The 26266-nt window shown below is 44.7% G+C and overlaps 1 protein-coding gene across 2 annotated transcripts in view; it reads left to right on the top strand.

The window, feature by feature from the left end:
- The window catches only part of IQGAP2 (IQ motif containing GTPase activating protein 2), a 1127142-nt gene that overhangs the window by 658365 nt on the left and 442511 nt on the right, over positions 1-26266 (top strand). For both annotated transcript variants that reach the window (XM_078675224.1, XM_078675225.1), the window contains exons 7-8: positions 3951-4064; positions 10498-10676. In XM_078675224.1, the coding sequence (XP_078531350.1) occupies positions 3951-4064; positions 10498-10676 (293 nt within the window). The remainder of the gene's footprint in view (positions 1-3950; positions 4065-10497; positions 10677-26266) is intronic.

Below are 26266 nucleotides of genomic sequence, written 5' to 3'. Positions count from 1 at the left end.
CGTCTTCATCAAATGTAGTCTTCTCAGGTCCAGGAATATTTTGAGGAGAATGTGAAGGAGTTACCCAATTTATCCTGTGCATCAGCCGCTGACTAGAGGAATTTTATTCCTAATCCTCACATTTTTATTGCAGACCTGCCAATTCTATTTGTAGCATTTCCTCTTAGTCTAATCATAGAATTATCCAGGAACCCTTGTTTTAAGATGGTGGGAGAACGCTACCAGGAGGCATGTCTTTAGTGGAGGGGCAGTCTGCCCCGTGGTACTTGAGTTTTGGAAGTGGCAGCCACCACCGCCACCCCACTGTTTCATGTGCAGAAATCACCGGCACCTATTAGAGTTGTCACGGAGCGGAGTTGCATAGAGTGTCAGAGTGGAGTTGAGTTGCGTAGAGAGTCAGGGTAGAGAGATGTAGAGTGGAGATGAGTAGAGTGGCATACCATAGAGTGGAGTACAGTGTCAGCGTGGAGTACCGTGGAATGCAGTAGAGTGGAGTGTCATAGTGTAGAGTGCAGTAAAGTGTTGTGGAGTGTCATAGAGTAGACTGTCAGAGAGTGGAAAAGAGTGTCAGTGTCGTGGAGGGCCAAAAAGTTGGGTGTCGTTCAGTGGTGTGGTGTAGAGTTTAGTGCCGTGAAGTTTCGCAGAGTGGAGTGTCATACAGTAGAGTGGGATAGAGTGTCATAGGGTGTTGAGGGTCTTAGAGTGGAGTGCCATATAGTTGAGTGGCGTAGAGTGGCCTAAAGTGAAGTGGAGTGGCATAGAGTGGAGAAGAGTGAAATGGAGTACAGTAGAGAAGAGTGGAATGTCAGAGTGGAGTAAAGTGGCATAGTGTGGAGTGTCATAGAGTGGAGTGGCCTAGAGAGCAAAGAGTGGAGTGGAGTGGAGTGGAGTGGCATGGCGTGGAGTGGTGTGAAAGAGTATAAGAGTGGAGTATTGTGAAGGGCATGGAGCAGCATGGAGTAGAGTGTTGTGGAGTGGCTTAAGGTGATATAGGGTGGAGTAGGGTGACGTAGAGTGGAGTGGCATATAGTGACGTAGCAAAGTGGAGTAAAGTGTTGTAGAGTGCACAGGGATGTTAGAGTGGAGATGCATAGTGTAAAGTGGAGTAAAGTATCAGAGGGGAGTGGAGTGACGCAGCGTGGAACAACGGGTATTGGGTGAAAAAGCCTTGAGTAGCGTGTTGTAGAGTGGAATGGAGTAGTGTCTTATTGTGAAGTATCGTGAGTGGAGTAGACTGGCATAGTGTCCTAGAGTGGCATTAAAGTAATATGGCATGGAGTGTAGTGGCATAGAGTAGAGTCGCATGGAATGGCATAGTGTGGAGTGGGGTAGAGTGTCGTAGTGTGTCTTGAAGTAGAGTGAACTGGCGCAGAGTGGAGTGTGCATAGTGTGGTAGCGCACTGCTGTACAGACAACACATTGTGCAAATGTAATATCATGTCAAATGAAAGACATATAGTTTTACTGATAAAAACTAAATACAGTGCTCACAAACAATCTTTGGAAATGTCATTACCAAGTGTATTGATTTGTTTTAATCATATTAAAATGTGTTTTCACCACACATCAAAATTACAAAAAAATTTCATTTGTGATTTCCTAATTCATATATATTCATAAATATTTGCACAGCTAATTTACAGACATTTACATTTTGTTGTGTGCTAGACAGAACAATATCCTACAGCTGTTCCTCTCACATGGGTATCCGGCAGGATTGTCACATAAATCCTCTCACTTTAAGGTCAGAGAAAGAAAAGTTAACACCAAGCTCCCTCAGAAGACCGAGCCTGACATTTCACCGCTGTCTTTAAATGCACAGCAGATGTGACAAGATAAGAACAAGCTTTAAAGGCTTGTTTGCAGAAAGCTAGGCCCTTGTGGAAGAATACAGTAAATAGGGTATGCTCCATGGTAGGGATGAACACAAGCTGAAGCAGCTTAAAACAAAGCCAGCAAATAGAAAGCAAGCAAATGTGAGTTACATAACATAAAGCCAATGCCAAGCAATGGGCAGAATACATTCCCAATGAAATTTTATGAAAGTCTCCGAGACATCGTTAGTAAACCAGACAGCTGTGCTGTCTGCTAGGCTTTGAACTAATAGGGTAGTACTAAAGCTGCCTTTTGTTCTACCAACTGTTCCTCTCCACTCCTTGATAACTAATTCCTGCAAAGTGCTCAGCAGTTAACACCCATTGACCTTTCTTGGGCTCAAAGGCAAGCTATTGTCCGCTGATCTTGGGTAGTTACATTACTCAGCCAGGTATATTGTATTACTCTCCTGGATTCATTTGTCTGGGAATCATGCCATTATTCCTGTTGTGTATTCCTACTTGATGTCTATATTGGATCTATGCTCTTCTTTACCTCATTATGTGCCCCCCCCCCCCCTCGTAGCCTGCTTTATACCTGTTTATTGTTCTATTCTCCTTGATTCATCTGTCTGGGAATTATGTTAATTTTCTTGTGGTGTATTCTTACTTGATGTCGTTATTTTGAATTATGTCCTGCCTTCCATCCTTTGTAAAGCGCTCTGATATCCTACGGAATCTTGTTCGCGCTATATAAAACTTTAGAAGTAAAACATAAATAAATAAAATGTTCATTTTAGCTCCAGAAGAGGTGTGAAGATTGGCAGGCTTCGTTTTAAGCAAGTTCTGGTACTGGCAGCCTACATTACATTTTTACAAAGTTACTTTTCTGCCTAAGTGATCACGAATGTAATTTCATCATAGTCTGATTTTAAGAGCTAAGCAGGGAATGACTTTGCAGCAAAGCTAGTTTTCATTGCCATGTGTCACTGCAGTGCATTTAATCTGCAGCCTATCCAGAACAGTGGTGCTACTGGCAGAAATATGTTTTTACCAGATGTGTGGGTGGTGTAAATATACACGTCAGCCCACATATGACATAAAAGGGAGTTCCATCATAGAGCACATGTTTTAGAAGGTAGACACAAGTAATTTACTACTATTTAGCAGTGGTGAAGTGAACAGAGTCGTAAGGCCAGTAAAAAATTGGGTCCCAAAAAACATGTCTGGAGGCAAATTTGCCACAGTGTTCAAGAAATGCTCTGGTGAAGGTTGGAAGCCTCCGTGAATTGTTGTCCTCTCCATGACCTCGATTGCCATTTGTGGTTCACAATCCTGTTACAAAGAAAACTTATAGTAAACTTGTGCTGTTTGACTGCTTCAACACCTACCGCCTTTTTCTTCTTCCAATGTATATTTCTTATGGCTGCATTTTGTATCCTCCACCCTTTTTTTAATTTATGTATAATCGAAAAATGCACTAGAAGAGTGGTGATCTAATTGGCAGTATTTGTTTCATGATTGCTCCATGACTTGGTTCTTCCTTTCAAGTAATAAAGTATTCTATCTGCATAATAGTTCTATGGGTTAATGACAGATGTTGAAAGATGCGCTATTGATCTGCAATTGCAAAAAAGAATATTCAAAAATAAAAAAATCATACCCAACAAAAAACAAAGGAAGAGCCATGACTGCGTGGAAATATAGGAATCCATCTCCAAAATGAAAAGTGAGGCAGATCCTAAAAATTTGATTTCTGAGCACAGCACTGTAATCTCTTGACTCTCTTAGGACACATATGCAACGTATCAATCCATGTCAGGAACAGCACCACAGTGCTACCCACTACACTAAGGTCCCCTCGCTTAATGCTCGTTGTGGCTGAGGCTCTATGTATCGACAACTTTTATCTGCTCGGAATTCTCCGGCAGGTGCCACATAGTTTTTCTCTGCCATGCGTCTTCTTTCTGTAGCCATTGCTGAAAAGCGAAGTTATGATGTACTAAACTTTATTTACAAATTCACTTTCTTTTCATTTTTCAGAAAACCGCATTTCCTTCGCTATCTGTGGTTGTGTGTAAAATTGCCCAAGACTGCAGCTTAAACCTTTGAAATATTTATTTCTGTTTTTCTTAGAGGAGGAGATCAGCAACATGCGGAAAGAGTTGGAAAAGTATGGGATCCAGATGCCGTCCTTTAGTAAGATTGGTGGTATCTTGGCCAATGAGCTATCGGTGGATGAAGCTGCATGTGAGTCTGCTTTGAAGTATTGATTTTCATTTAATTGTAACGAAATATACTTAAAGTGAGTCTGTTGCAATGACGCACTTTTTCTGCACTGGAACTTGTAAAGTTGGTATTTATCCCACAGGACACACTGAGGCAGGTTAGGTGTATAACACAGGTTTATTTAAATCACAATTAATATATATCGAGCTAAGGGCGCCGAGCGTCTAACTATGCCGAGCTCCGGTCGCCAACTGCCGTTCCTAGCATTCGCGCCTTTACTTTTCCTCTCTGCGCATGCGCCGCCTATCCGCTCTAGTCTAGTGCGTGCCGCGTCATCGCGTATACGCGCATAGACTAGAGCGCATACCACATATCTCCCCCCTTTAATGAAAACAAGGTTAAGGCGTTCCCCCCCAAAAGGTTGAGTGTCCTCCAACTGTGCAAGTGTCTTGGTGGGGCACCCAGGGGGGGGCAGCAACCAGCTAGTGTCCTTCCATCTCAAAGTCTCTATAACGAGAGGGCACGATAACTGCCCTTCCGCTGCGGGTGTGTCTTACCGGCATGTTCTCTCCCACTTCTGTCTCTCCTCGGGACACCCCAGCTTCTCTCGCATCTGCTCTCTGTTCTGCATTCGCCTGTACATCACCGCCGTCGGAGATCCTGGCTCCCCGGACTTCCGCTTCACTGTCATCACCTGCACCTTCTTCGTGGTTGTCTGTGCCGTGCTCCGAGAGGGCTCTGGCCTCCTGGTGATTCATGCAACTCTCTTCCTCCTCGACCTTGGGACAGACTACTATTTTGTTGACTCTGGCCATGCGGTCTTGCGACCAGACCTTCCCGTCACTGAGGAGAGCCGCCCTACCACGCACCTCCTTGACTTGTAGCGGCTGGCTAAATTTACTTTCGCCTTTCTTTTGCAGAGTGGGGAGTTTGATCCTAACCCACTCCCCTTTTTCCAACGCCGTGTCCTTCGTGCTGCGTCGCTTGTCATAGTGGGCTGCATAGATCTTCTGGGCCTTCTCCAGATTGTGTTGCACCACCGCTGGGGACCACTTGCTGGTGATGGTCTTCTCCCTCCATGCTACATTGTCCCGGGTGAAGGGATAACGTCCCCTAAGCACTTGGAACGGACTATACCCCACCACCGAGGGCGTTATCCGGTAGGCCCACAGCATGTTCATCACTTCCACCTCCCAGTCTTTTCCTTGCGATATGGCTGCCTGAATGGAGCCCATGAGCACCCTGTTAAACCTTTCGACCTGGCCGTTGCAAGCTGGATGGTACACAGCCGTGTGTTTCACCTCGATCCCATTCCTCTTCATGTATCTCCTCCACTTGTCCGACACAAATTGCGGTCCATTGTCACTGAGAATGGATTTGGGTATTCCCTCTCTGAGGAACACCGAGGTTAGGAACTTAAGGATCGTCTCCGTGTCCATCGACTCTTGTATGTCCACATCCGGCCATTTGGAATACTTGTCAATTATCACACAGATGTACTTATTCACACCTCTGCTGTCCAGCACAGGCCCCAGAATGTCAATGGCCACCTCTTCCCAGGGGCCTTGCGGGGTGTCGAACTTCCCCAGAGCTGGTCTGAGTCGGCGAAGCACCTTATCTGCTCCTTGGCACTGTTCGCACTCCCTTACTTGCCTCTCAATGTGGGTATCCATTCCTGGCCACCAATACATCTGCTTGACCCGCGCCTTGGTTTTTACAATGCCCAAATGCCCCTCATGGAGCAATTTCAGCAGCCTGGGTATCAGTGTCACTGGGGGCACCACTTTCTCTCCTCTGTACAAGAATATCCCCGAGTCACTCAGGGACAATTCTTCTCTTATTTCATAGAACCGTCGCACACCCTCCTTGAGCTTCTTCTTGTCCGGCCACCCCACGGTAAGGTGTTTCCTTACTTCCATCTTTTCCTCATCGAGCTCGTAAGCCGCCTGCCATTCCTGTGCACTGATTGACGTTTCGTGATCCTCCATGCTGGCAACCATCTCCTCTGTGTCCGGGGTCTCACCCGGCGCCTCCTCCATTGCGGCTGCCCGGCTGAGGTAATCAGCTACCTTGTTCTGCGTTCCTGGAAGATATTCTACATCATATGTATAGTCTAGCAACTTCAAGGTCATTTTCGCTATTCTCGGGGTGGCGGTGTCATGGCCCGATGATGTCAACACTTTGATGAGTGGCTTGTGATCCGGTTGAAGTCTGAATCTCGTGCCCCATATGAACTGAAGAAACTTGCTCAACGCCCACGTGACCGCCAGCATCTCCTTTTCAATTACGCTGTACCTTTGTTCCGTCGGGGACAGCGCCCGGGATGCAAAACTGATCGTTTCCTTGGCACCATCTTCCCTTTCTTGCGCCAAGACGGCCCCCAAGCCCTTGTCGCTTGCGTCTGTTGTCACCACAGTTTTGCCGGTGGGGACATACCCTTGCAATGGGATGGCATGGCTGATACAGTCTTTAATGGACTCGAATTCGGATTGGGCTTCTGCGTCCCATTCGAATTTTGCATTGTTTCTGATTAGTTGTCTCATCCTGTACGTTCTAGTGGCAAAATGTCTGACAAACCGGCTGTAATACTCGGCCATTCCGAGGAATGACCGCACTTCCTCTTTGGTAGTTGGGGCCTTGCCGTCCTTTATTGCTTTCACATTTTGCTCCTTCGGTGATATGCCATGCGTCCCTATCTCGTGCCCCAGGTAGGTCACAGAGCGGGACCCTATTCTACACTTGCTCCATTCCGCCGTCAATCCTTTGCCTTGCAGCACTCCCAGCACTCGATGTAGTTTCTTATCGTGCTCACTTTTGTCGGAGCCCATCACTAGGATGTCATCTTGGAAGTATTGCACTCCCGAGATGTCCTTAAACAACCTGTGCATAAGCTTTTGGAACACAGCCGCAGCGGATGCTAGGCCGAACGGCATTCTCCTGAATTGGTAGCATCCAAAGGGCGTTATGAAGGCTGTGTACTTCCTACTCGACGGATGCAGTTCTATCTGGTAATACGCAGACGTCAGGTCTATGGTGGAGAAGTGGGTGATGCCTTTTGTCCTAGCCAGCATCTCATCTATTCTAGGGAGCGGGAACCTCTCCACTATGAGGTTTTTGTTGAGCTCCCTTAGGTCCACGCAGAGTCTGACCTTGCCATTGGGCTTCTTGACCACTACCAAGGGCGATAGCCATTCCGCACTGTCCACTGGTTCGATGATGTCTTGCTCTTCTAGCTTCAGTAGTTCTTGGCGCACCGCCTCACTCGTGGACATCGGTATGTTCCGGACCTTATGCACCACTGGTACTGCTCCCTCCTTGAGGACCATCTTGTGCACGAATTTGTCCAGTTTGCCAACCGTGCCCTCAAAGACCTTGGGGTATGCTGCCTTCCAGTCTTCCTCCTTCGAGAGGGGCCATTCGTCTGTTAGCAAAATCTGTTCTTTCCCCCCAGGATTGAGTATGATACCGAGATCACCTGCATCTCTCCATCCCAGTACCGACGGGCCTTTTTCTGCTACATACAGGGTGCACGTGGCTGACCGTCCTCTGAATTCGAACTCCAGGTCCCTGCACCCAACCAGGGGGATGGCATTCTCGGTATACGAGATGGGTCTGATGTCCGGCGGCATTAGGTCAGGTCCTATGACTGGCGCGAAGTCCTCTTCCCATATCGACCTTTGTACAATGGTCCAGGGGGACCCTGAATCCACGGCCACATGTACTTTGACGCCCCCGATGAGCATGTCGGTGCGGGGCTTATCTCTTCGCTTCCCGGACACGTCCAGCACTTGATCCTCTATGCACAGGACCAGATCATCCTCATCCAAATCGTCTTCCTCACTTACGTTGGCCGTGGCTGCATCGATGCACTTAACAGTGGACTTCGTCCCTTTCTTCCGGCAGACCTTTTCGAAGTGACCAGTCAACCCACAGAACGAGCACCTGGCGCGGAACGCGGGACAACGCCTGTCCTGGGCCGCGTGTGCTGCACTGCCGCATCTGTAGCATGCGAATTTTGTTCCCGGGCCGGAGCGAGCCATCTGTTTCCCAGACCCTCTTATATCCTTCCTCGGGTCTCCGTAATTGCTTTTGGGTTTGCTGGATTGTGGTGCCTCATCAATCTTGTTGATCATCTGTCTCGGCCCACTTTCCCTTTTCGCCGCGTCTGCGCCTCTCTTCGACATTTCCGCCTTTTTGACCATCGCCACAACTTCTTTCAGGGTTGTCTCGTTCATTGCCCATAGCTTGTCTTGAACCGCTCTGCTGGTGGTGTGCATTACAATTTGGTCCTTGATGTATTCATCCTGCAGGTTCCCATACCTACACGTGATCGCTAGCCGACGAAGGGCTGCCACATAATCATCAATGGACTCTCCCGCCTCCTGTTTTCGCTGTTGGAAGTTATAGCGGTCTATCGAGACGCAAACCGCTGGGCGGTAATGGCTGTCCAGGTCGTCCAGGGCATTCACAAAAACATCCGTCTCCGTTGCACCCCTCTCCTTGGGCACCAGGTTCTTAAACACCCTCACCCCTTCCGGGCCTAAGTTGTGGAGCAACAGTCTCTTTTTCCTTTCCGGCGTGTATTCACCTTCACTCTCATCTCCCAGAGCCTCAATGTAATTTAGGAAATAATCTTTCCAGTCTTCCCATTTTAGTTGGGGTTCACCTGGTCTAGGTAGGAACGGGACTGGTGCCATCAGGGCTGACGCTTGATTCGCCATTTTTTCTTCGCCTCTAGGTTCGCCTTCCTGGGCCCTCCGTTGGGTGGGTTCACCAGACGCTCCTGCGCTCTCTGCCATGTCACCTTGGCCCCTTGGGCTCCCTGGGGTATTGTCCCTCGCACTGTGCGCAGTCTGTGCACTCTCCCCCCCTTCCTCTGGCTTGGGGGAGTCTCCCTTGGTTGCCAGGTTGCTGCCTGGGGGCTCCTGGAGTCTTGGGCCACACTAACCTGGCTTGTAAGGTTGGTGTTCGGTTTCGTGCCGTGCTGCTGCGCTGCTGCCACGCCCTTTGCTCTCCCTTGCCGGTGATTTGCCTTGCTGACTCGTGAGGGTGGCTGTGGGGGTGTTTGCTGTCGTCCACTGCACCTGGTGGTGTCCGGGTCCCAGCCTCGTCGCCACTGTAAAGTTGGTATTTATCCCACAGGACACACTGAGGCAGGTTAGGTGTATAACACAGGTTTATTTAAATCACAATTAATATATATCGAGCTAAGGGCGCCGAGCGTCTAACTATGCCGAGCTCCGGTCGCCAACTGCCGTTCCTAGCATTCGCGCCTTTACTTTTCCTCTCTGCGCATGCGCCGCCTATCCGCTCTAGTCTAGTGCGTGCCGCGTCATCGCGTATACGCGCATAGACTAGAGCGCATACCACAGAACTAGCACTTTAAGCAAAAGATTGTACTTGCGTGGAGCAGCACGTTTGGCAGTAGTTATCCCTTCAAAACGACTTTTCAGCTGGGTGGCCGGCCTGCAGTGTTTGAACAACCACTAAATGCCATTCATCCAGAAACCCTAGCTTCACTTCCCACAGTAAAAGGAAGTGCTTAGTTTGTTAAATGCATACATACCTAAAATAATAAGTGGCTTACAGGCCAACTGGTTTACTATGCGGAGTGTACAGTTTAATACATTGCAGCACTAGGTTGCTGTATCCTCAAAATAGACATGTCTGAAATATAATTTGAGAAGATTTTCTAGCAAAAGAGATGCCTGCTCTGGACTTTAACTATGATTTGGAAAAAAAACTAAAGATGAGTTGTCCACAACTGGATCGGAAACACGTCATGGCAGAATACAAAATCATACACCTGGATTAATGTTACCTAAAAGTTATTATATATCAAAGTGCCCTTCCAAAATAAAATTTGGAAAGGAATAAATGATGCTCGAAATTTTGATTATTGCATTCTATAACAGGGATATAACGCAGATATCACTGCATTAAGTATCAGAACGATTTCTAAAGAATATTGCTTTTTGCAGCAAAATCATCTCAAACATTAGGTAGTGTATATAGAACAATGTGAGTGACTTTACTCGTCCAGAGTAGCACAACTTTAAGTCGAAGTCCGGATGACAACCTAGATCTTTGGAATGCCTAGCAAATAATTAGGCCATTAATAAAAGCTCATCTCTGTTAAGATCACTATTCACCTTAGTACTTTTGTGATGTGTTATCATAGCAATGGAATGGACAAACTGCTCGAAAAGTTGATAGCTGTGCCCTAAAATGCAGTTTCCACAATGCCTTGTACGTAGCTGTTCCTATTCAGTATAACATGCATTCATGAGGAATGTAGATTATTAGCTCCCGACCTTTTCTGGTGGAGTAAACATGCCTTCTGCATAAAGCAGAGCACTTCAGTAATGTCCTCTGAGGTGATGTCATTGAAAGCCTCTCGATTCAGTCTTTTCATGTTGTCTGAATGAGTAAGCTCTTGTTGTTTTCTCTTTAGTGCATGCTGCAGTGATTGCTATTAATGAGGCCATTGAGAAAGGAGTAGCAGAACAGACAATGACAGCTCTGAGGAATCCCAATGCTGTGCTACTGAACGTGGAAGAAGAGCGCGCCAAGGACTACCACAGCGAGCTGTCGGAGGCGAAAAAACGAAAAGAGGAGAGCGCAAGGCTGAAGGTATCTCATTCGAAGGCAGGCTGTACAATGGAATGACTGACAAGTTTGCACAAAAATTAATTGCAGTGTCACAGCTCACTGCTAGCAAGACCTATTTACAGAGGAGCATGAGCACAGTGACTCTGCTCCTTAAGGAAGCGCATGCTTCGTAATGTCGCTGGCAGCCGCAGACGCTCCTAGTTGAGTTGAGCAGGATCACCACAGAGGAGGGATGTAGCTGTATCGGGATCAACACAGAGGAGTGTTGTAGATGGATCCGGGATCAGCACTGGGAAGGGATGTAGATGGATCAGGGATCAGCTCAGAGGAGGGATGTAGCTGGATAAGGATCAGCACGGAGGAGGGTTGTAGCTGGGTCCAGGATCAGCACAGAGGAGGAATGTAGATGGATCCGGGATCAGCACACGGAAGGAATGTAGATAGTCTATGATCAGCTCAGAGGAGACACAAAGGTGGATCTAGGAGACAGATGATCCATGTAGAAGGATCATCATTACTGTTGTTCAAATACTCCGACACAAGGTCTTGTGATAATTTTGCTGCCCAAAATTGATGGTCTGGTAATCAAGCGTTACTGTGCTAGAGAAGAAGGAAATATGTGACAGCACAAGCTGTCTCTAACACTGACTGTGGAGCCAGCTACATCCCTCCCCTGTGCTGATCGTGGATCCAGCTACACCCCTCTTCTGTGCTGATCCCGGATCCAGCTACAATTCTCCTCTGTGCTGATTCCAGCTACATCCCTCCCTTTTTCTGATCCTGGATCCAGCTACATCCCTCCTCTGGGCTGGTCCCGGATCCAGCTACACCCCTCTTCTGTGCTGATCCCAGCTCCAGCTACATCCCTCCTCTGTGCTGATCCTGGATCCAGCTACATCCCTCCTCTGGGCTGGTCCCGGATCCAGCTACACCCCTCTTCTGTGCTGATCCCAGCTCCAGCTACATCCCTCCTCTGTGCTGATCCTGGATCCAGCTACATCCCTCCTCTGTGCTGTTCCCAGGTCCAGCTACATCCCTCCTCTGTGCTGTTCCCAGGTCCAGCTACATCCCTCCTCTGTGCTGTTCCCGGATCCTGCTACATCCTTCCTTTGTGCTGTTTCCGGGTCCAGCTATATCCGTCCTCTATGCTGATCCCGGATCCAGTCCAATCACTCCTCCGTGCTGATCCCGGTTCCAGCTCCATCACTCCTTTGTGCTGATCCCGGATCCAGCTACATCCCTCCTCTGTGCTGGATATAGCTGGATTCCTTTTTTTTATTTTTTTTAATTTTTATTATTCCCCCGTAGGGACAAATCATCAGCACAGAAAAAAACAATATATACATATCTCATAGATCATAAAATATACATTTAAACAATGATTTTGTTCTTTAAGATTAAAAATAATTAGCTTTTCATATCTCCAAATGTTCTTGAATTGCACCCCAGATTAACGTTCCCAATTGCCGTTTCCTAGCCCCCTTCAAAGCATACAGGCTCCATTCCAATTCAAACAGATTATACAACTTCGAGCGCCAAAATTCAAATGCAGGGGGTCCTTCTTGTAGCCAATCAGAAGCGATACAGAGGCGAGCGGCAGTCATGGCCACAAATAACAAATATCTAAATTTGAATAAAGCAGTACCCTGTTTCACATTTTCACCTATACCTAGAAGCATCAGAGTTGGAGAAATCTTAACAGTAGATTGTGTAATCATAGAGAAAATGTTCCATGTGAATCAAAAATTGGCGTAGTTTACAGCAACTGAAAAATATATGTATACTATCTGCATTGTCAGATTTGCATCGGAAACATTTCCCATCATATTGTGAACCCCACTTCATCATACGCTCTGGAGTATAATATAAACGAAAAATAGTTTTGAAGAATTGAGCCTTCAAATTAGCAGATAGGAAAGCTTCCTTAGACATAATTATTGCATTTCTATTAATAAAGAAGGTTCCCCCAGCTGAACTTGCCAATACAAATTAAACTTTTGCAAATCATCAGGTCTATATTCCATTAACATGTTATACAAAAGCCCAATTTTCTCACCTTTGCGTATCGCCTCTACTACGGGGCTGATCCCAACACAAATGTGTCTTCTATTAATAAAATCTCTTAATTGAAGAGATTTGAAAAAGGACGGTAAAGTCAATTGATATTTTAAAGTCAATCTCTCATAATTAGCAAGTGACCCGTTCAATTCAAACAAATCCCCAATTTGCGCTATCCCACGATGTGTCCAATCTAAAGCAACCACATCCTGAAAAACAAAGGGTAATATTTTCTCTGCATTAAATGGAGTGTAATATGACACTTTCTCAATATTAATCATTCTAGCCACCTTTCGCCATACTGTAAAAGCTGATTCCACTACCTTATAGCGTGTTCTCTTATAGTAATTCCCCTCTAGCTCTTTAAATATGCGTTTGGTGTGAATTCCCAGCAATAAATAATATATAGAAGGTGCTTCTGTCATATCCTCCACCGATTCCCCTGTTAGTAACAATCGCATTCTTTGTAAAAAGCAAACATAGAAATATAACATAAAATCTGGAATAGCCCGACCACCTCGCTCAATCGGGAGAGTCATCAGTCTCATTGCCCTCCGAGGTTTCCCGGGAGACCATAGGAATCTTGCACACGTGGCCTGTAGCAGTTGTATATATTGAGATGGAATTTCTAATGGTATAGCTCTAAACATATAAAGAACTTTTGACAAGATACTCATCTTAATAATATTCCCTCTTCCTCTAATTGTTAATTGCACTCATCCCCACCTTTCTAACGACTGCTTAATGTGTTGAAATGTACTACTCCAGTTGGCTTCCACAATATCATTCATGGAAGTTTTAATTATTATACCAAGATATATTACTTCGGATACAACTCTAGGATCACTAAATGGCATATTCTCAGTACATAATACTTGAGTCTTCCCATAGTTTAATTTATAACCTGATATTGAACCAAATTCCTAAGCCAGCCGTTCAATCTCTATAAATGCTTCACATGGATTGACAGTAATAACTGCCACATCATCCGCGTATGCGAATACCGTGTGTGCAATATTTTGTGCTACAAATGGCTTAATTAAAGGGTTATTAGATAATCTATTTAATAAAGGATTGATAAATAAGGCAAATAATAATGGGGAGCAGGGACACCCCTGCCTTGTACCTCTTGTAATACTAATCAATGCAGATGTCCTCCCCATTGCTGCAATTCTCGCATTCGGAGCTGAATATAGCACCTGGATTGCTGTCATAAAGCTATCACCAAAGCCTGATGTTCTCATAACCTCCCATAAATAATGCCAAGGTCGAACGCTTTCTCTGCGTCAAGTAGTATCAAAGCTAATGCGCGTTTTTCAGCCTGGGCAATATCCATCAAAGTAATAACTTCATTTATATGTGTCACGGTACCTCGTTTAGGAATGAATCCGTGTTGATCTAAAGAGAGCAGCGGAGTTATAACTTTTGAGATTCGATTAGCTAATAATTTTGAGTATAACTTACTATCGCAGTTCAGTAAAGAGATGGGACGATATGATCCCGGAAGTTCTGGAGCCTTTCCCTTTTTACTGAACACAACGATCAGGGCATCATTCCATGACTTTGGTGATTTACCCTTCTGTGCAGCTCTAAAAGTATCTAACGTAATGTATTTTAATTGTTCAAAAAATAGTTTATAAACCTCGCCGGGGATATAGTCTGGTCCGGCTGCTTTACCATTCGCCAAGCTTTTTACCGTAAGATTCAATTCTTTCATAGTAAATGGACTATCCAGCCATTCCCTATCGTAATCATTCAACTGCACACACTCCCCTAATTCAAATCTTGCGCTTGTTCTGTCAATTTTTTGTTGCGTATATAATTCCGCATAGTACTGCTGGAGTATATCGAGGATTTTATCTGGGTCTTGTTGTAAGTTACCATGTTGATCCTGCATATTAGATATAGACCTAGAAGTTGATTGCATCTTTAGCCGTAAGGCCAATGCTCTCCCAATTGCCTCACCATATTCATGCACGTGTCATTTATGTGCCAAATACTTTCTTGCATTTTCATTGCTCCACACCCCCGTTATCTTAGCTCGACATCTAGCGACCTTATCCTCCGCATCTGCTATATTCCGTTGGGAGTTGCTTTTTTGAATTTCCATAAGTAAATTCTCCTCTGAAGTTCTTAATAACCTATATAAGTCTTGCATTTCCCCCCTTAGTTTCTTCAACCGGAAATTACCATAACTCATAACCTCCCCTCTGAAGCACGCTTTAAGTGTTTCCCACACTATATCAATACTAGCAGTATCTACATTAAAATTAATGAATTCCGTTATCCAGTTTGCCATAGTCGCCTTAAATTCTACATCTAAACATAATTTCCTGTCAAAAGAAAAATATCTTGTACCAAAATCAGTTGAAGAATCCGGTATGCTTAACACAATAGGTGCATGATCAGATGTAACTTTGGGAAATAATTCAATATGCGCTTCAGCTAATATCGATAAAGGAGGAAAAAAAAAGAATCTAATCGAACCATTTTTTTATGTGGAAATTAATAAGTATAACCGGGCAATGCAGATTTCAAATTACTCCAGGTATCTACCAGGCCATGATCTGTTACCAGATTATATAAAGCCTTGAAAACCCGTGATTTCCGACCAACATAATTATCAGGACCTCCCACAAGCTCTGTGTTTTTTAGATTAATATTCATATCTCCACATATTATCAACGGAGTTGCCCAATTTGCTAATTCCATATTCAAATTTACTAATACTTCAGGTTCATCTAAGTTTGACCCATAAACTGAGCACAAAGTTATATGAGAAGATTTGATTTTTATCTCCGCAATAGCCCATCTTCCCCATTTATCAGTTAGGATACGAATTATTGTACACAATCGTGGTTTTGCTAAAATCATAACGCCCCGAGTCAGAGTAGTCTGTTGTGATGCACAAATTAACGAATAACCCAAATTGCCTACTAAAAGGTGATTGCTCCACGGTAGATGTGTCTCCTGAAGACATACAATATCTGGTTGAATATAGCGAAGCTCCGAAGCAACCCTATTCCTTTTTTTCACATTATTAAGACCAGACACATTTAAGGAGCATATTTTAATACTACGAGCCATAGAATTCTTCTTAACAATCTGAACTGTGATGCAAATCTTTCTTGTACTCAAAAAGCTCCTAAAACACATAATCTTTAAATCAAACATCTTTTCCTTCCTGTACTGTTTTTTGTGATCCATCAGGGTTTTTTCCCCTTTTTACCCCCACCATGCTACCATCCCCTTCCGCATCCCACCACCCTGTGCAGCCCTCCCCCACCCCACTTCCCCCCTTCCCCACCCTCTTACCGAGACTTTAGGACTTATGGTCCTTGGATGTGGAGCTTCCCAACCTCCAGCCTGCCCCCACAGGGATACCATTATCCAAACAATATACTCATCCCTAGCAAAAAGAAGAGAAAGCCACCGCTATTGAATTAAAATCCTGATTTACCCATTGGAGCACTATGACCCCTCTTTCCCCTACATAGCATGCAAATATTCCCTTGCAGCCGCCACATTAGTAAAGTAACTGGAATTTTCTTTATGAATCACTTTGAGTTTGGCAGGATTCATTATGTAAGCTTGCACCCCCTTACTCTAGAACTGTATAACCATCTGTCGTAGCTGCCATCTAGTATCTATTGTGTATTTAGAGAAATCAGGCGTTGCAAAAAACTCAGTCTTCCCCCTTTCTTTTCTTGTTAGGATGTGTATTTAAATACACATCCTCCTTAGCCAGAAAACTATTGAAAGCTACCAAGAAGGGCCTAGGTTTGATGTTAGATACCCCAGATTGTAGACGTATATTAAATGGGAACCTATGTGTTCGCTCTATTTCTCTATCCCAGTCCCACTTGGTAATTTCAGGGAAAGCCTGTTGAAATAGTTGTACGATAAATTTCCGTGGATCTTGTCCTTCTTTTCCCTCTGGAATTTGCATGATTCTCAAGTTGTTGCTCCGAGCGCGATTTTCAAAGTCTGCCAATTTCCATTGTACATCATCTTTATTCGCACTCAGCAGCTCAGTAGTAGTCTTCTGTTGTACTAATTGATCCTCAATATTGGAGATCCGAGTTTCAACTTCCACAATTCTTTCTCCAAAGTCAGTTTGAGATTTTGACAATCTTCTTATTGAATTCTGCAGTCTACGACAAGAATTTTGTATCCTTAAACTGTCCTGCTCAGTCTTATCCATATGTGAAAGGATAGTTTGATAAATAGTATGTAAAGTAGTGTCCTCCGCTGCCGATGTTGCTGTTCTACCACTATGTTTTTCTGGTGGTGAATTATTACCTGTCGCTCTTTCGTTTACTGATTGTCCCCTTTCCCGTATGGTAGCAGGGCTGTCTTCCCCTAAGTCAGCGGAGTCCTCTAATTCACCCCCGCTATCGACTACCATACTCATTTGCCTAGAATATTGCACGGTTAAATCGTCACAAGATGAGATCGAACCTTCAGATAGGGAGTAAAAATCCCCTGATTCACCATCTGTTGCTGAAAGATATTCTGGCATAGCTTGTGGTGGTGGCATTAGTTGTGTTGACTCAGTGTGTGCCGCAGCTTGTGTTTTACTCACATTGGAAGCCGCTACTATATCTCCAAAGCTTGCTGCAGTCACATTTCCTGTAACAGTATCTTTATCCAACACTGCATCTATGTTGCCATTAGCCTCTCTCCCCTCTAACACCGACTTATCTGCAACCTCCATATTGCTAAAAAATGTAGTCTCCCCATTGATAGCTTGTATATTGCAGCCGATATTGTCTGGACTATTCATATAGCTGGATTCCTGATGCATTCCTGGGCTCAAGTTCAAAAGTGACAAGACTAAGTTGCTACTATTTGATTCCTCTACCCTGACTGCATTCTTTCTTCAGGTGGTCTCTGACATTTACATAGATTTCTATCCTAGTGATTTATCTGACCAGCATCTTTACTCCTACTGTACCATTAAAATAATGCATATGCATCCTGTGAAATTGGCCTTTTTTGCCAGTCAGATTCATCTGTCTCTTTAAGAGGTTTGGAGGTGTGGAGACATTGAGCAGGTGAGAGGTTTTAAACACTAGCCCACTGAACGAGAGATTAATTTTCTCTGTGTGAAGTGGTTGGTTCTCTGTTTAAAAGTAGCATATTCCTGCCAGCCCTACAGTCACATCCATTTACCCCCTCCCCTCCCTTGCTTCAGGTGGGCACTTCTTGCCTCTTTGTTCTTTCACCATTAGGATAGACATTCATTCAGGGCGGGGCTGGGAGTGGTGATCATTGCTCCCGTGCCCTCTTGCACCCATCTCACTTTGCAAAATCTTTAAGAGGAGCTCGTCAAGAGAATCCCAAATGCATACGAGTAGTTTTGTGGGTGGCAAAATATTTAATCACATTTATCTCTTTCTAAGAACTCTATAGCTCTTTTCTCTATGCTTTGTCTGGTCAATACTCGGGAGTGATGTTGTAGTCTCTCCAGTGATTGATTTACGAGTGCTCCTAAAGCATTGATTGGGCTGCAGACAAATGTCTAATCGTTGATCTTATTCCAACCATGTTGTTTTTCTTGTGTCCTGACTTGTTTAAGGAGCCAAACTCTGCTGCTATTTGGTTATCTAACACTTGGGCAGTCGAGTCCAGCTCCCCTCATACATTTTATATATACATGGTCTTGGTTGATGAGGTGTATATGAACACCTGAAAGTTGCTCCAGTTGTCAAATATCATAGCCAAGAGTAGAGTTCAGGTGAGGCAGCATCCCTATAATATTAGGTACTTGTTTGCAATCGTGGCGCTGTGGGAGCGGATCTGTCAGCACACTATACTCTGCTTTGTAAAGCTCTGGTGTTGCAGCACTGTGGGGTGTTTAGTGTCATAGCAGCAACATATCTTGGAGTGCCTGGTTGTTCTTTGCACTGCACCGTCCGGTGCTGTCCTGGTGTTGTGTTCATTCCCCTTTACCTGGTTCCTGTTCCCTACAGATTTCTGGCTACTGCTCCTAATTCCTGGTTTCAGCTTTCTGATTATCCTTCTAGCCCAGTGCATTCTAGTGAATATTCGTCTGTAGCCCCTGGAGATGGATTCCCCTTCCTTAGTTTCTTCCATACCAGAGCAAAGACTGTTCAGATCTTTGATGGAACTCCTTTAGATTATTCTATGGCTTCGGCTTTCTCATTCAAAGGTCTTGGGACTGGGGTATTCATCATCCATGCAGACAAGTTCAAACAGTTGCCTCTGCTCTGATTCCGATGTCAGACAGTTCATAACTTGTTTTATTAGTATCTGCCTGCGCTTCCTTGGTGGAGTGAATTACCTTTTTTATTATTTAATTACATTTTGCTGATGCAGACCATCTGGGTATCTCTGAGCTGGACCTTGGGAATTCCTTCTGAAAAGAAACTGGGATCAGTGGAATAATGACTCCATTTGGGCGTGAGGCCATTCCTGTGAGGTGTGATGCAGGTTTACGTTCCCTACCATATGTAAGTAAATGCAGTAAAGCAGACATGGAGCAGTGACATTTCCTCTATTCATTACAGTATTGGGAGAAAAGAAAGTCCATCTCTCTCCAGCTGTCAGATCTGGTGCCTTGTCTGAGGATGCTACCTCTGATCACTGGGGAGCCTCCTCCCAGATGACAGGTGAACAACCTCATCTGCCCTTGAAGTCCCAGGTGACTGCTTTGTTTTCGAACATGCTTTAATAATTGCTTGTGTCTGAAACGACACCCTTTTAAAAGCCTCACATACCACTCTCAAGACAGGCCTCTGAGTTTTAGCAGATCTGTCAATAAATGTTGGGTTTTGACTTCACTCAACTAAAACAGAGAAGTAATGAGATCTCAGAGTCTTCAGCTCCTCTTTCCTTTAAAAACCCTAAAATGCTGGCCTATTTTTTATCCATTTAATACCTGGTGAAGAGACCCAGGCGCAATCCTGAATCTGCTCACTCAGACTTGGAGAATGACCGAGAGCCTCCACTTTGTGCTGATTGAATGCATGCATTCTGCAAGGACATTAGCCATTGTGTCACCTAATTAAGAGAGCAGGTGGAAATGAAAAAGTCATGTTGTGACTAAGATTTTAGGCAGTAATTTTGCCGCTACTAACAGCATACCTATTTGTAGGCCTGGGGTTAGCCAAGACATTTTGCTCTTACTAAAATTGTATGTATCATTTACTTATAAAGGCTTTCAGTCATTCCTCTTTATACATGCTTACTGTTGGTGTTGTCTCATTAACATTCACATCACGGTAAGCAATCTACCAGCACATTTAGAAGCTGTGACTGTGCCCCCTCGGTAAGTGTTATTGACCTGCCTCCTTGCCTGCCCTCAAAGGAACATGCTCTACCAGCTAAGGGGGCTTGTGCCTTGAGAGGCCACACAGAATGTTCTATGAAGCGTTACAGACCCCTGGGTTGCATATGCACCCAAGCAATCTGGCTGCTGTAAAAGAAATTAGTTCTTTGTTTGCCAGCAATGTTAATTAGTAAATTGTTGTCTCCTTTTAGAAATTGTTCCCAAGACCAGGAGTGAGTCCGAGCAACAACAACGTTTAACCCTAAGATTCAGCAAACTACTTGTACATCTCTGTTTTCTTACATCTTTAAACTTCAAGCTTGAGCCCTTGCACAAATGTTACAACTTCCAACCTTAACTACCCTCAGTGGGTTTAAAATCACTCTGAGACTGAATCTATTTTGGTTTCCTAGTTATTCCACATGTGAAAACTGTTTGATGGAGATGTTACTGGTTCACAGTCCTTCTTTATTTGTCTGTAGCATTAGACCATATTGAGTTACTTGCGCTGGTTTATGGAGATGGCTCTTAATATCTCGAATCTCCTCAATATAGTCCTGTTAAGAGGTTTGTAGTTTTCTACATAACACTCGATATACTCTAGTGCGCAGTATTCATATATGCACAATACTTAAAACCTAATCTCACACGTTTTTGTTGACAGTATTTCAGAAAATGATGGGATACTAAAATACCGTCCCAGTCACACTCCCCTTAATTAGTGAAAAAAAGGTGAAGCGGGCGTAATGACACCTCACGGACGTACCACCATGCGGACCACTGATAGGTACTCACCAGTGAAGTTCATTGTTGTCATCATTGGCATTCATTACGCTCTTAACAGAAGAAAAAAGAAAAGGCGTCCAACAGAAAAGGAATAAAATAGTGATAAAGGTGCAATATGTGAAGTGCAAATCTAAAATTCCAATCCACTCTTATTACTGTATTTACCCTCAGCAAGCCATCCTGTTGCCTACCAGCTGCGAGGTTTTAAAGCAAGTTTCCTTCGTTAAACCTGTTGATCCTGGGGTACCCTAATGTCAAGGCAGTGGCGTGGTCATTTGCTTTATGTTGTGGAGAGCGTGGCTACTGTGACAAGTTTTGCACAAGTTGGGTAATGAAAATGTTGAGACTGCGCACGCTATGGTTTTTCGGTGAAAAGGCAGAGTTCATCAACCTCACCTAATTTATCCACCGTGTATCTTGCACCCTGACAAACAAATTCATTCTGTTCAACGTCTACATTGCCCCCCTCGCACAAGTGGCCCGCCAACACGACCGCAATATCATCTCCTACGCTGACGACACCCAGCTCATCCTCTCCCTCAACAAGGACCCGCACACCGCCAAAACCAACCTCCACGAAGGAACGAAGGCCGTCGCCGACTGGATGAGGAACAGCCGTCTGAAGCTGAACTCAGACAAGATGGAGGTACTCATCCTCGTACTCATCCTCGGACCCACCCCCTCAGCCCGGGACGACTCCTGGTGGCCAACCACACTGGGAACAGCACCGACACCCACCGACCATGCACGCAACCTAGGATTCATCCTCTACTCCTCCCTCTCCATGTCTAAACAGGTCAACGCCGTCTCCTCCTCCTGCTACAATACCCTCCGCATGCTCCGCAGGATCTACAAGTGGATCCCGACCGAAACAAGAAGAAAGATGACACAGGCCCTCGTCCGCAGCAGACTGGACTACGGCGACGCACTCTACTCATGAATCCCAGCCAAGCACCTACGACGACTAAAACGCATCCAAAACGCCTCCGCCCGACTGATCGTCAACGTCCCCCGCCGCAGCCACATCACCCCCCACCTGAGAGACTTACACTGGCTCCCCGTTGACAAGAGGATCACCTTCAAGCTCCACACCCACGCACACACAGCACTCCACAATGCCGGACCAGCATACCTGAACAGTAGACTCAGCTTCTACACCCCCACCCACCAGCTTCGCTCTGCCAGCCTCGCCCTCGCCCCTGTTCCCCTCATCCAACGAACAACCTCTGGTGGCAGATCCTTCTCCTACCTCGCCGCCAAGACCTGGAACACCCTCCCTACCCACCTACGGCAGACCCAAGACCTACTCGCCTTCAGAAGACTCCTCAAGACCTGGCTCTTCGAGCAGTAGCGGCACCCCCTCCCCTCAGCGCCTTGAGACCCTCACGGGTAAGTAGCACACTTTACAAGTACTCTGATTGATTGATAAACTAGATTCAGCATTTTCTCAATTTTCCGTGGGGAGTCGTTTTATTAAATAATCTTGCTTTTATAGATTTTCACATGCTATGTGAAGCTAGGGTTTTAAGTAAGTTAGTCCAAGACTTCAGAGATTCCAGAAGAGAGGAGTACACTTATCAGAGTAATACTGTCAAAGTTCGGTGAGGTGGTCTTTATTGAGAACAGCATCCACAAGTAATGTGGTTCCTATTTTTGTTCCAAGCATGAGATACTGGGGTGGATGCATTCTAGTTACTGACATCAGGTCACAGACTCACAGGACCAGATGACCTCCTTATATTTTCTTCAGTTGTAGATCTCAGTCCCCACCAACTCCTCAGGGTTTGAGTTGAGGTCATTCAATGTGCAGCTGCTCCTTTAATTGCCTGGGTCTTGAACGGATACAGAATTTCATGCTAGTCTTCTGAAAATAAACATTAAATTATTATCTAAAATCCCGTCTTGAAAACTAAAAGGGGAGGTGGTCCTTACTGGCATGACCAACTCAACCTTTCCTGACTACTTCTGGGAACAAGGCAGCACTCATCCCCTTAAAAAAAGGTCCCTTCCAACTCACTGATGTTGCTCTGGAATGAGTGATTGCCCTCAATAATTCCTTGCTTGCAGTACATTTGGTGGGACTCTCCAATACACAAGCACAGTAGATTTAGTCACTATTTTATGATTTGAATCTCAAACATTCAATGATTGGCTAATGTGGCTACGGGTTAACAAGAAGTGAGCTCCTTGTTATTCTGAACACTAGTGTCGCCCTTCTTGGTATATTAGTGCTCATACTGCTGTCTTTCATCTGGAAAGGCATTTTGGCCTTCTGTATCAACACAACATTGTCTATATTAATCATTCCTTCACATCCTTGATTGCAAAAGTGCTTGAAAATGTGAATATCCGTAGTAGGCTGGGTTTTATGTAGCACTTCCTCCCTGCATCCCTTCTCTCTTTTTTTGTCCGGTATACCGCGATGAGCACGGATAGCTGTGCACTACAAGCACCATTACTATTAGGTCACTTGTCACTTATATTTCAGTTTGCTTCCACATTCACGAGTGTCGACATGCTGATGGGATCTATTGGAAATCTAAGGTTCATTTAGTACCCTTTCCTTCCCATTTTGCCGTTGCATTCGAGTCTCTCTCGCTCACAGACAATTTATCATTTTGCAATTCGACTTTTACACCACAATCAAAATTGTTATGTTTATATTTTAGTGGGATATAGGGTTAATACACATATGTAGAGTTTAACATATAGACCTGGATAGCTAAGACACCAATGTGGGGCCGTGTCCGGTTTCTAACATGATCACCCGTGTAGAGGAGGGCCTAGGCACTTGTGGGAACTCCGTCCATATTTCCTTAGTGCACTAGCTAGAGGACAAACTCTAACTCCAAATGTCTCCTGTGCTACTTCAGATGTGATGAAGTTGTCTCCAGGGAACTTGACATGGCTACACATTTGGACAGCTGCAAGGACCACACACGCAGGTACCCTGCAAAAGGGTGGGGTGTGGGGGGAGACTTCTGGAGGATTCTGAATTCTGTCCAGACTATGCGCATCTCACAAACTATGTATGGTAGTGCTTCTCCCCTCGTGAGCAGCTCTACCAAATCTTCATTCCCTAAAATATCTTTCAGCAACCTTTTTTACCCGTGAGTTTCCCTTGCTAGCTACCTCGTTGCTAACCGTCCACCCAGTTAAGTTTCAGCACTAAAACTTAATTCTGGTCCAAATTACTACACAGACCAATGAGGTCAGGAGGCAGCCCAACTCCTTAAATGCTGCTCTGCTTAGGGGTCACGTTGTATTTTGTAATCAACAGAGGTTGGGGTAGAAAGATTATTTTCACCTCTGCAGTTCTTCTCATTGAGGACAGGATGCACCACCCTTCCCATTTTATAGTCGTATTATATTATTTCATGGATCAGTCACCTACATTTCCCTATAGCTGAAGTTTCCTTACCTCCCAGTGCAGACCCAAGTTTGATGGGTTATTTATTGCTTTCTCAGCCATACTAGGGGATGAAAAGGATAGTTTTGCCACAATAGATGTGCAGTCCTAAAACTGAGCTGAATCTCTCCAGCTCCTAAAATAGTGTAGGGACTGACTCGCAAGGCCATCTACACCAGTGTCTCATCAACGTAGACTGATATAGAATGAACAACAGCTCCCACTCCAATATCTAATGTTCCGGAGAGCCCCCTAAACCTCACACCAAGGGCAAACAGGAAGGGTGACAGTATGCAGACCAGTATGGTTGCCTTCCCAATCCTTCATGCCTCAGAAATCTGCCCCACCCTAATCCCGCCGACCAACCTGATCCTGACTGCCGTATTAGTGTAGAGCAGGCATATTAACCGAGAAAATTTGGCCCAAAGCCCATTTTTCATAATAGCGCCATCATGTTTTCCCAATCAAGGATGTTGAGGTCTTTCTCTACATTTAGTGCAACCAATGCACACTATTTCTCTGTTCCTTCCAATGGTGCATTATATGATTACGTCTTCAGAGATTCGTCCGAGTGCTGCACCCTGAATAACCCCACACTGATCCTCTTGTCCCAATGAGGCCACCACCCTGAGAAGCATATTGCCAAACATTCCTCAATATTTTCTTATTTGTAAATATCATTGAATAAGGCTTGTAGGAGGCCGGATTAAGTGTCTTCATATTCCTTGGGCATCGTTACTATAATAGTCTCTCATTGAGCTTGGGTGTTTCCGGTGGGTCCTGGCGTCGTTTATACACCACTGAGTGACTTCCAGAGAGCTGCACTTCAGAGGCATAATAAACATCTGGTCGGAGCCGGTCCCTCAAACCCCGAGGGCTTTTCCCCCTTGTCATGTTCCTAATTGCCTCCCCTATTTTCCCTCGTTGGTGGTCGAAGTCTAGGTCTATTGCCTGCTTTGCTGAGCCTCAGGGTATAATGCCTTGTAGTGGCCTCTGTGACACCCTCGGCTGGTGCAATCTGTCTTTCATATAACACTGCGATGAAATCTTCTGGCGTCTCATCAATACTAACTTGAGTTGAGGCTTGAATGGCATCGGTCCTGTTTAATCTCAATGTAATAGGATTAGACTTTTCCCTCTTAAGCAGTCAGGTCAACAGTTACTTTATTTTTCCCCTCCCTTTTCATTCATTCTCTATATACACTGAGAGTAAATCCATCCAGTTCTATCTCTTCTCAGGGTCCGCCTTAACTCTTCCAGTTGTAAAGGATAAAGGTACTTTTATAGTGATATCTTTATTCCTATCTGAATGTGTTCTTCTGTAATCAACGCTTAACATTCTGCACCTTGTTACCACCACCCTTGTAAATGCAGCTGATTGGCTCTGAAACTTAGATATGCAGTGGGTCTTCAGCTGCATGGGGGATGGAACAAGGTCCTAAAAGTAAATACCGGAAGCATGCGATTTACTGTGCCTTTAACAACTTTGGAAAAGCAGTTTTCAGCCTCACCACTGTGGGGTGGTAGTTTCATTTATGGGTGGTAGGCGTACCTAGGTCAGGGTAAGGTAACCTTATCTTACTGTTTGGTACCTGAGACTTCGAACATACAACGTCCTCCGTCGGATATGTCTTTAGCTACGGTGCAAGGTCTTAGGGTTAGGGTTTTATTTGAGAACATCAACTTGCAGCAGGTGTTTTTGTGCTTTTATTATTTGTGTCGTTCTCTTTCGTGTATATGTAACTTTAGCCATTGCAATTACTTTTGCAGAAACCAATACGCATTTTGTTGGCAAAAAAATGCTAAAATGTAGGGACCACTTACAAGGGAGTGGCTGTCTCCAACCAGAGAGGTAATAGCTTTAGAACTAGGTTTGTTATCCAAAGGAGCAACTGAGTGGATTCTGTTTCAGCAGATAAAGGGGGTGAAACATCTGTGCCTGGCAGCATCAACAAGAAGAACTCTAGTTATAACGACCCAAGCAGGACTTTTTTTTAAATTAGTGAACTGCTTTAATACATGGATGACACTAATATTTTTTTATGTAATGTCCATGATACTGTG

The sequence above is a fragment of the Lissotriton helveticus genome, chromosome 2_1 (genome assembly GCF_964261635.1).
Source record: "Lissotriton helveticus chromosome 2_1, aLisHel1.1, whole genome shotgun sequence".
NCBI lineage: Eukaryota > Metazoa > Chordata > Amphibia > Caudata > Salamandridae > Lissotriton > Lissotriton helveticus.
Note: the sequence above shows the minus strand (reverse complement) of the source record. Positions and strands in the feature narration are given on the sequence as shown.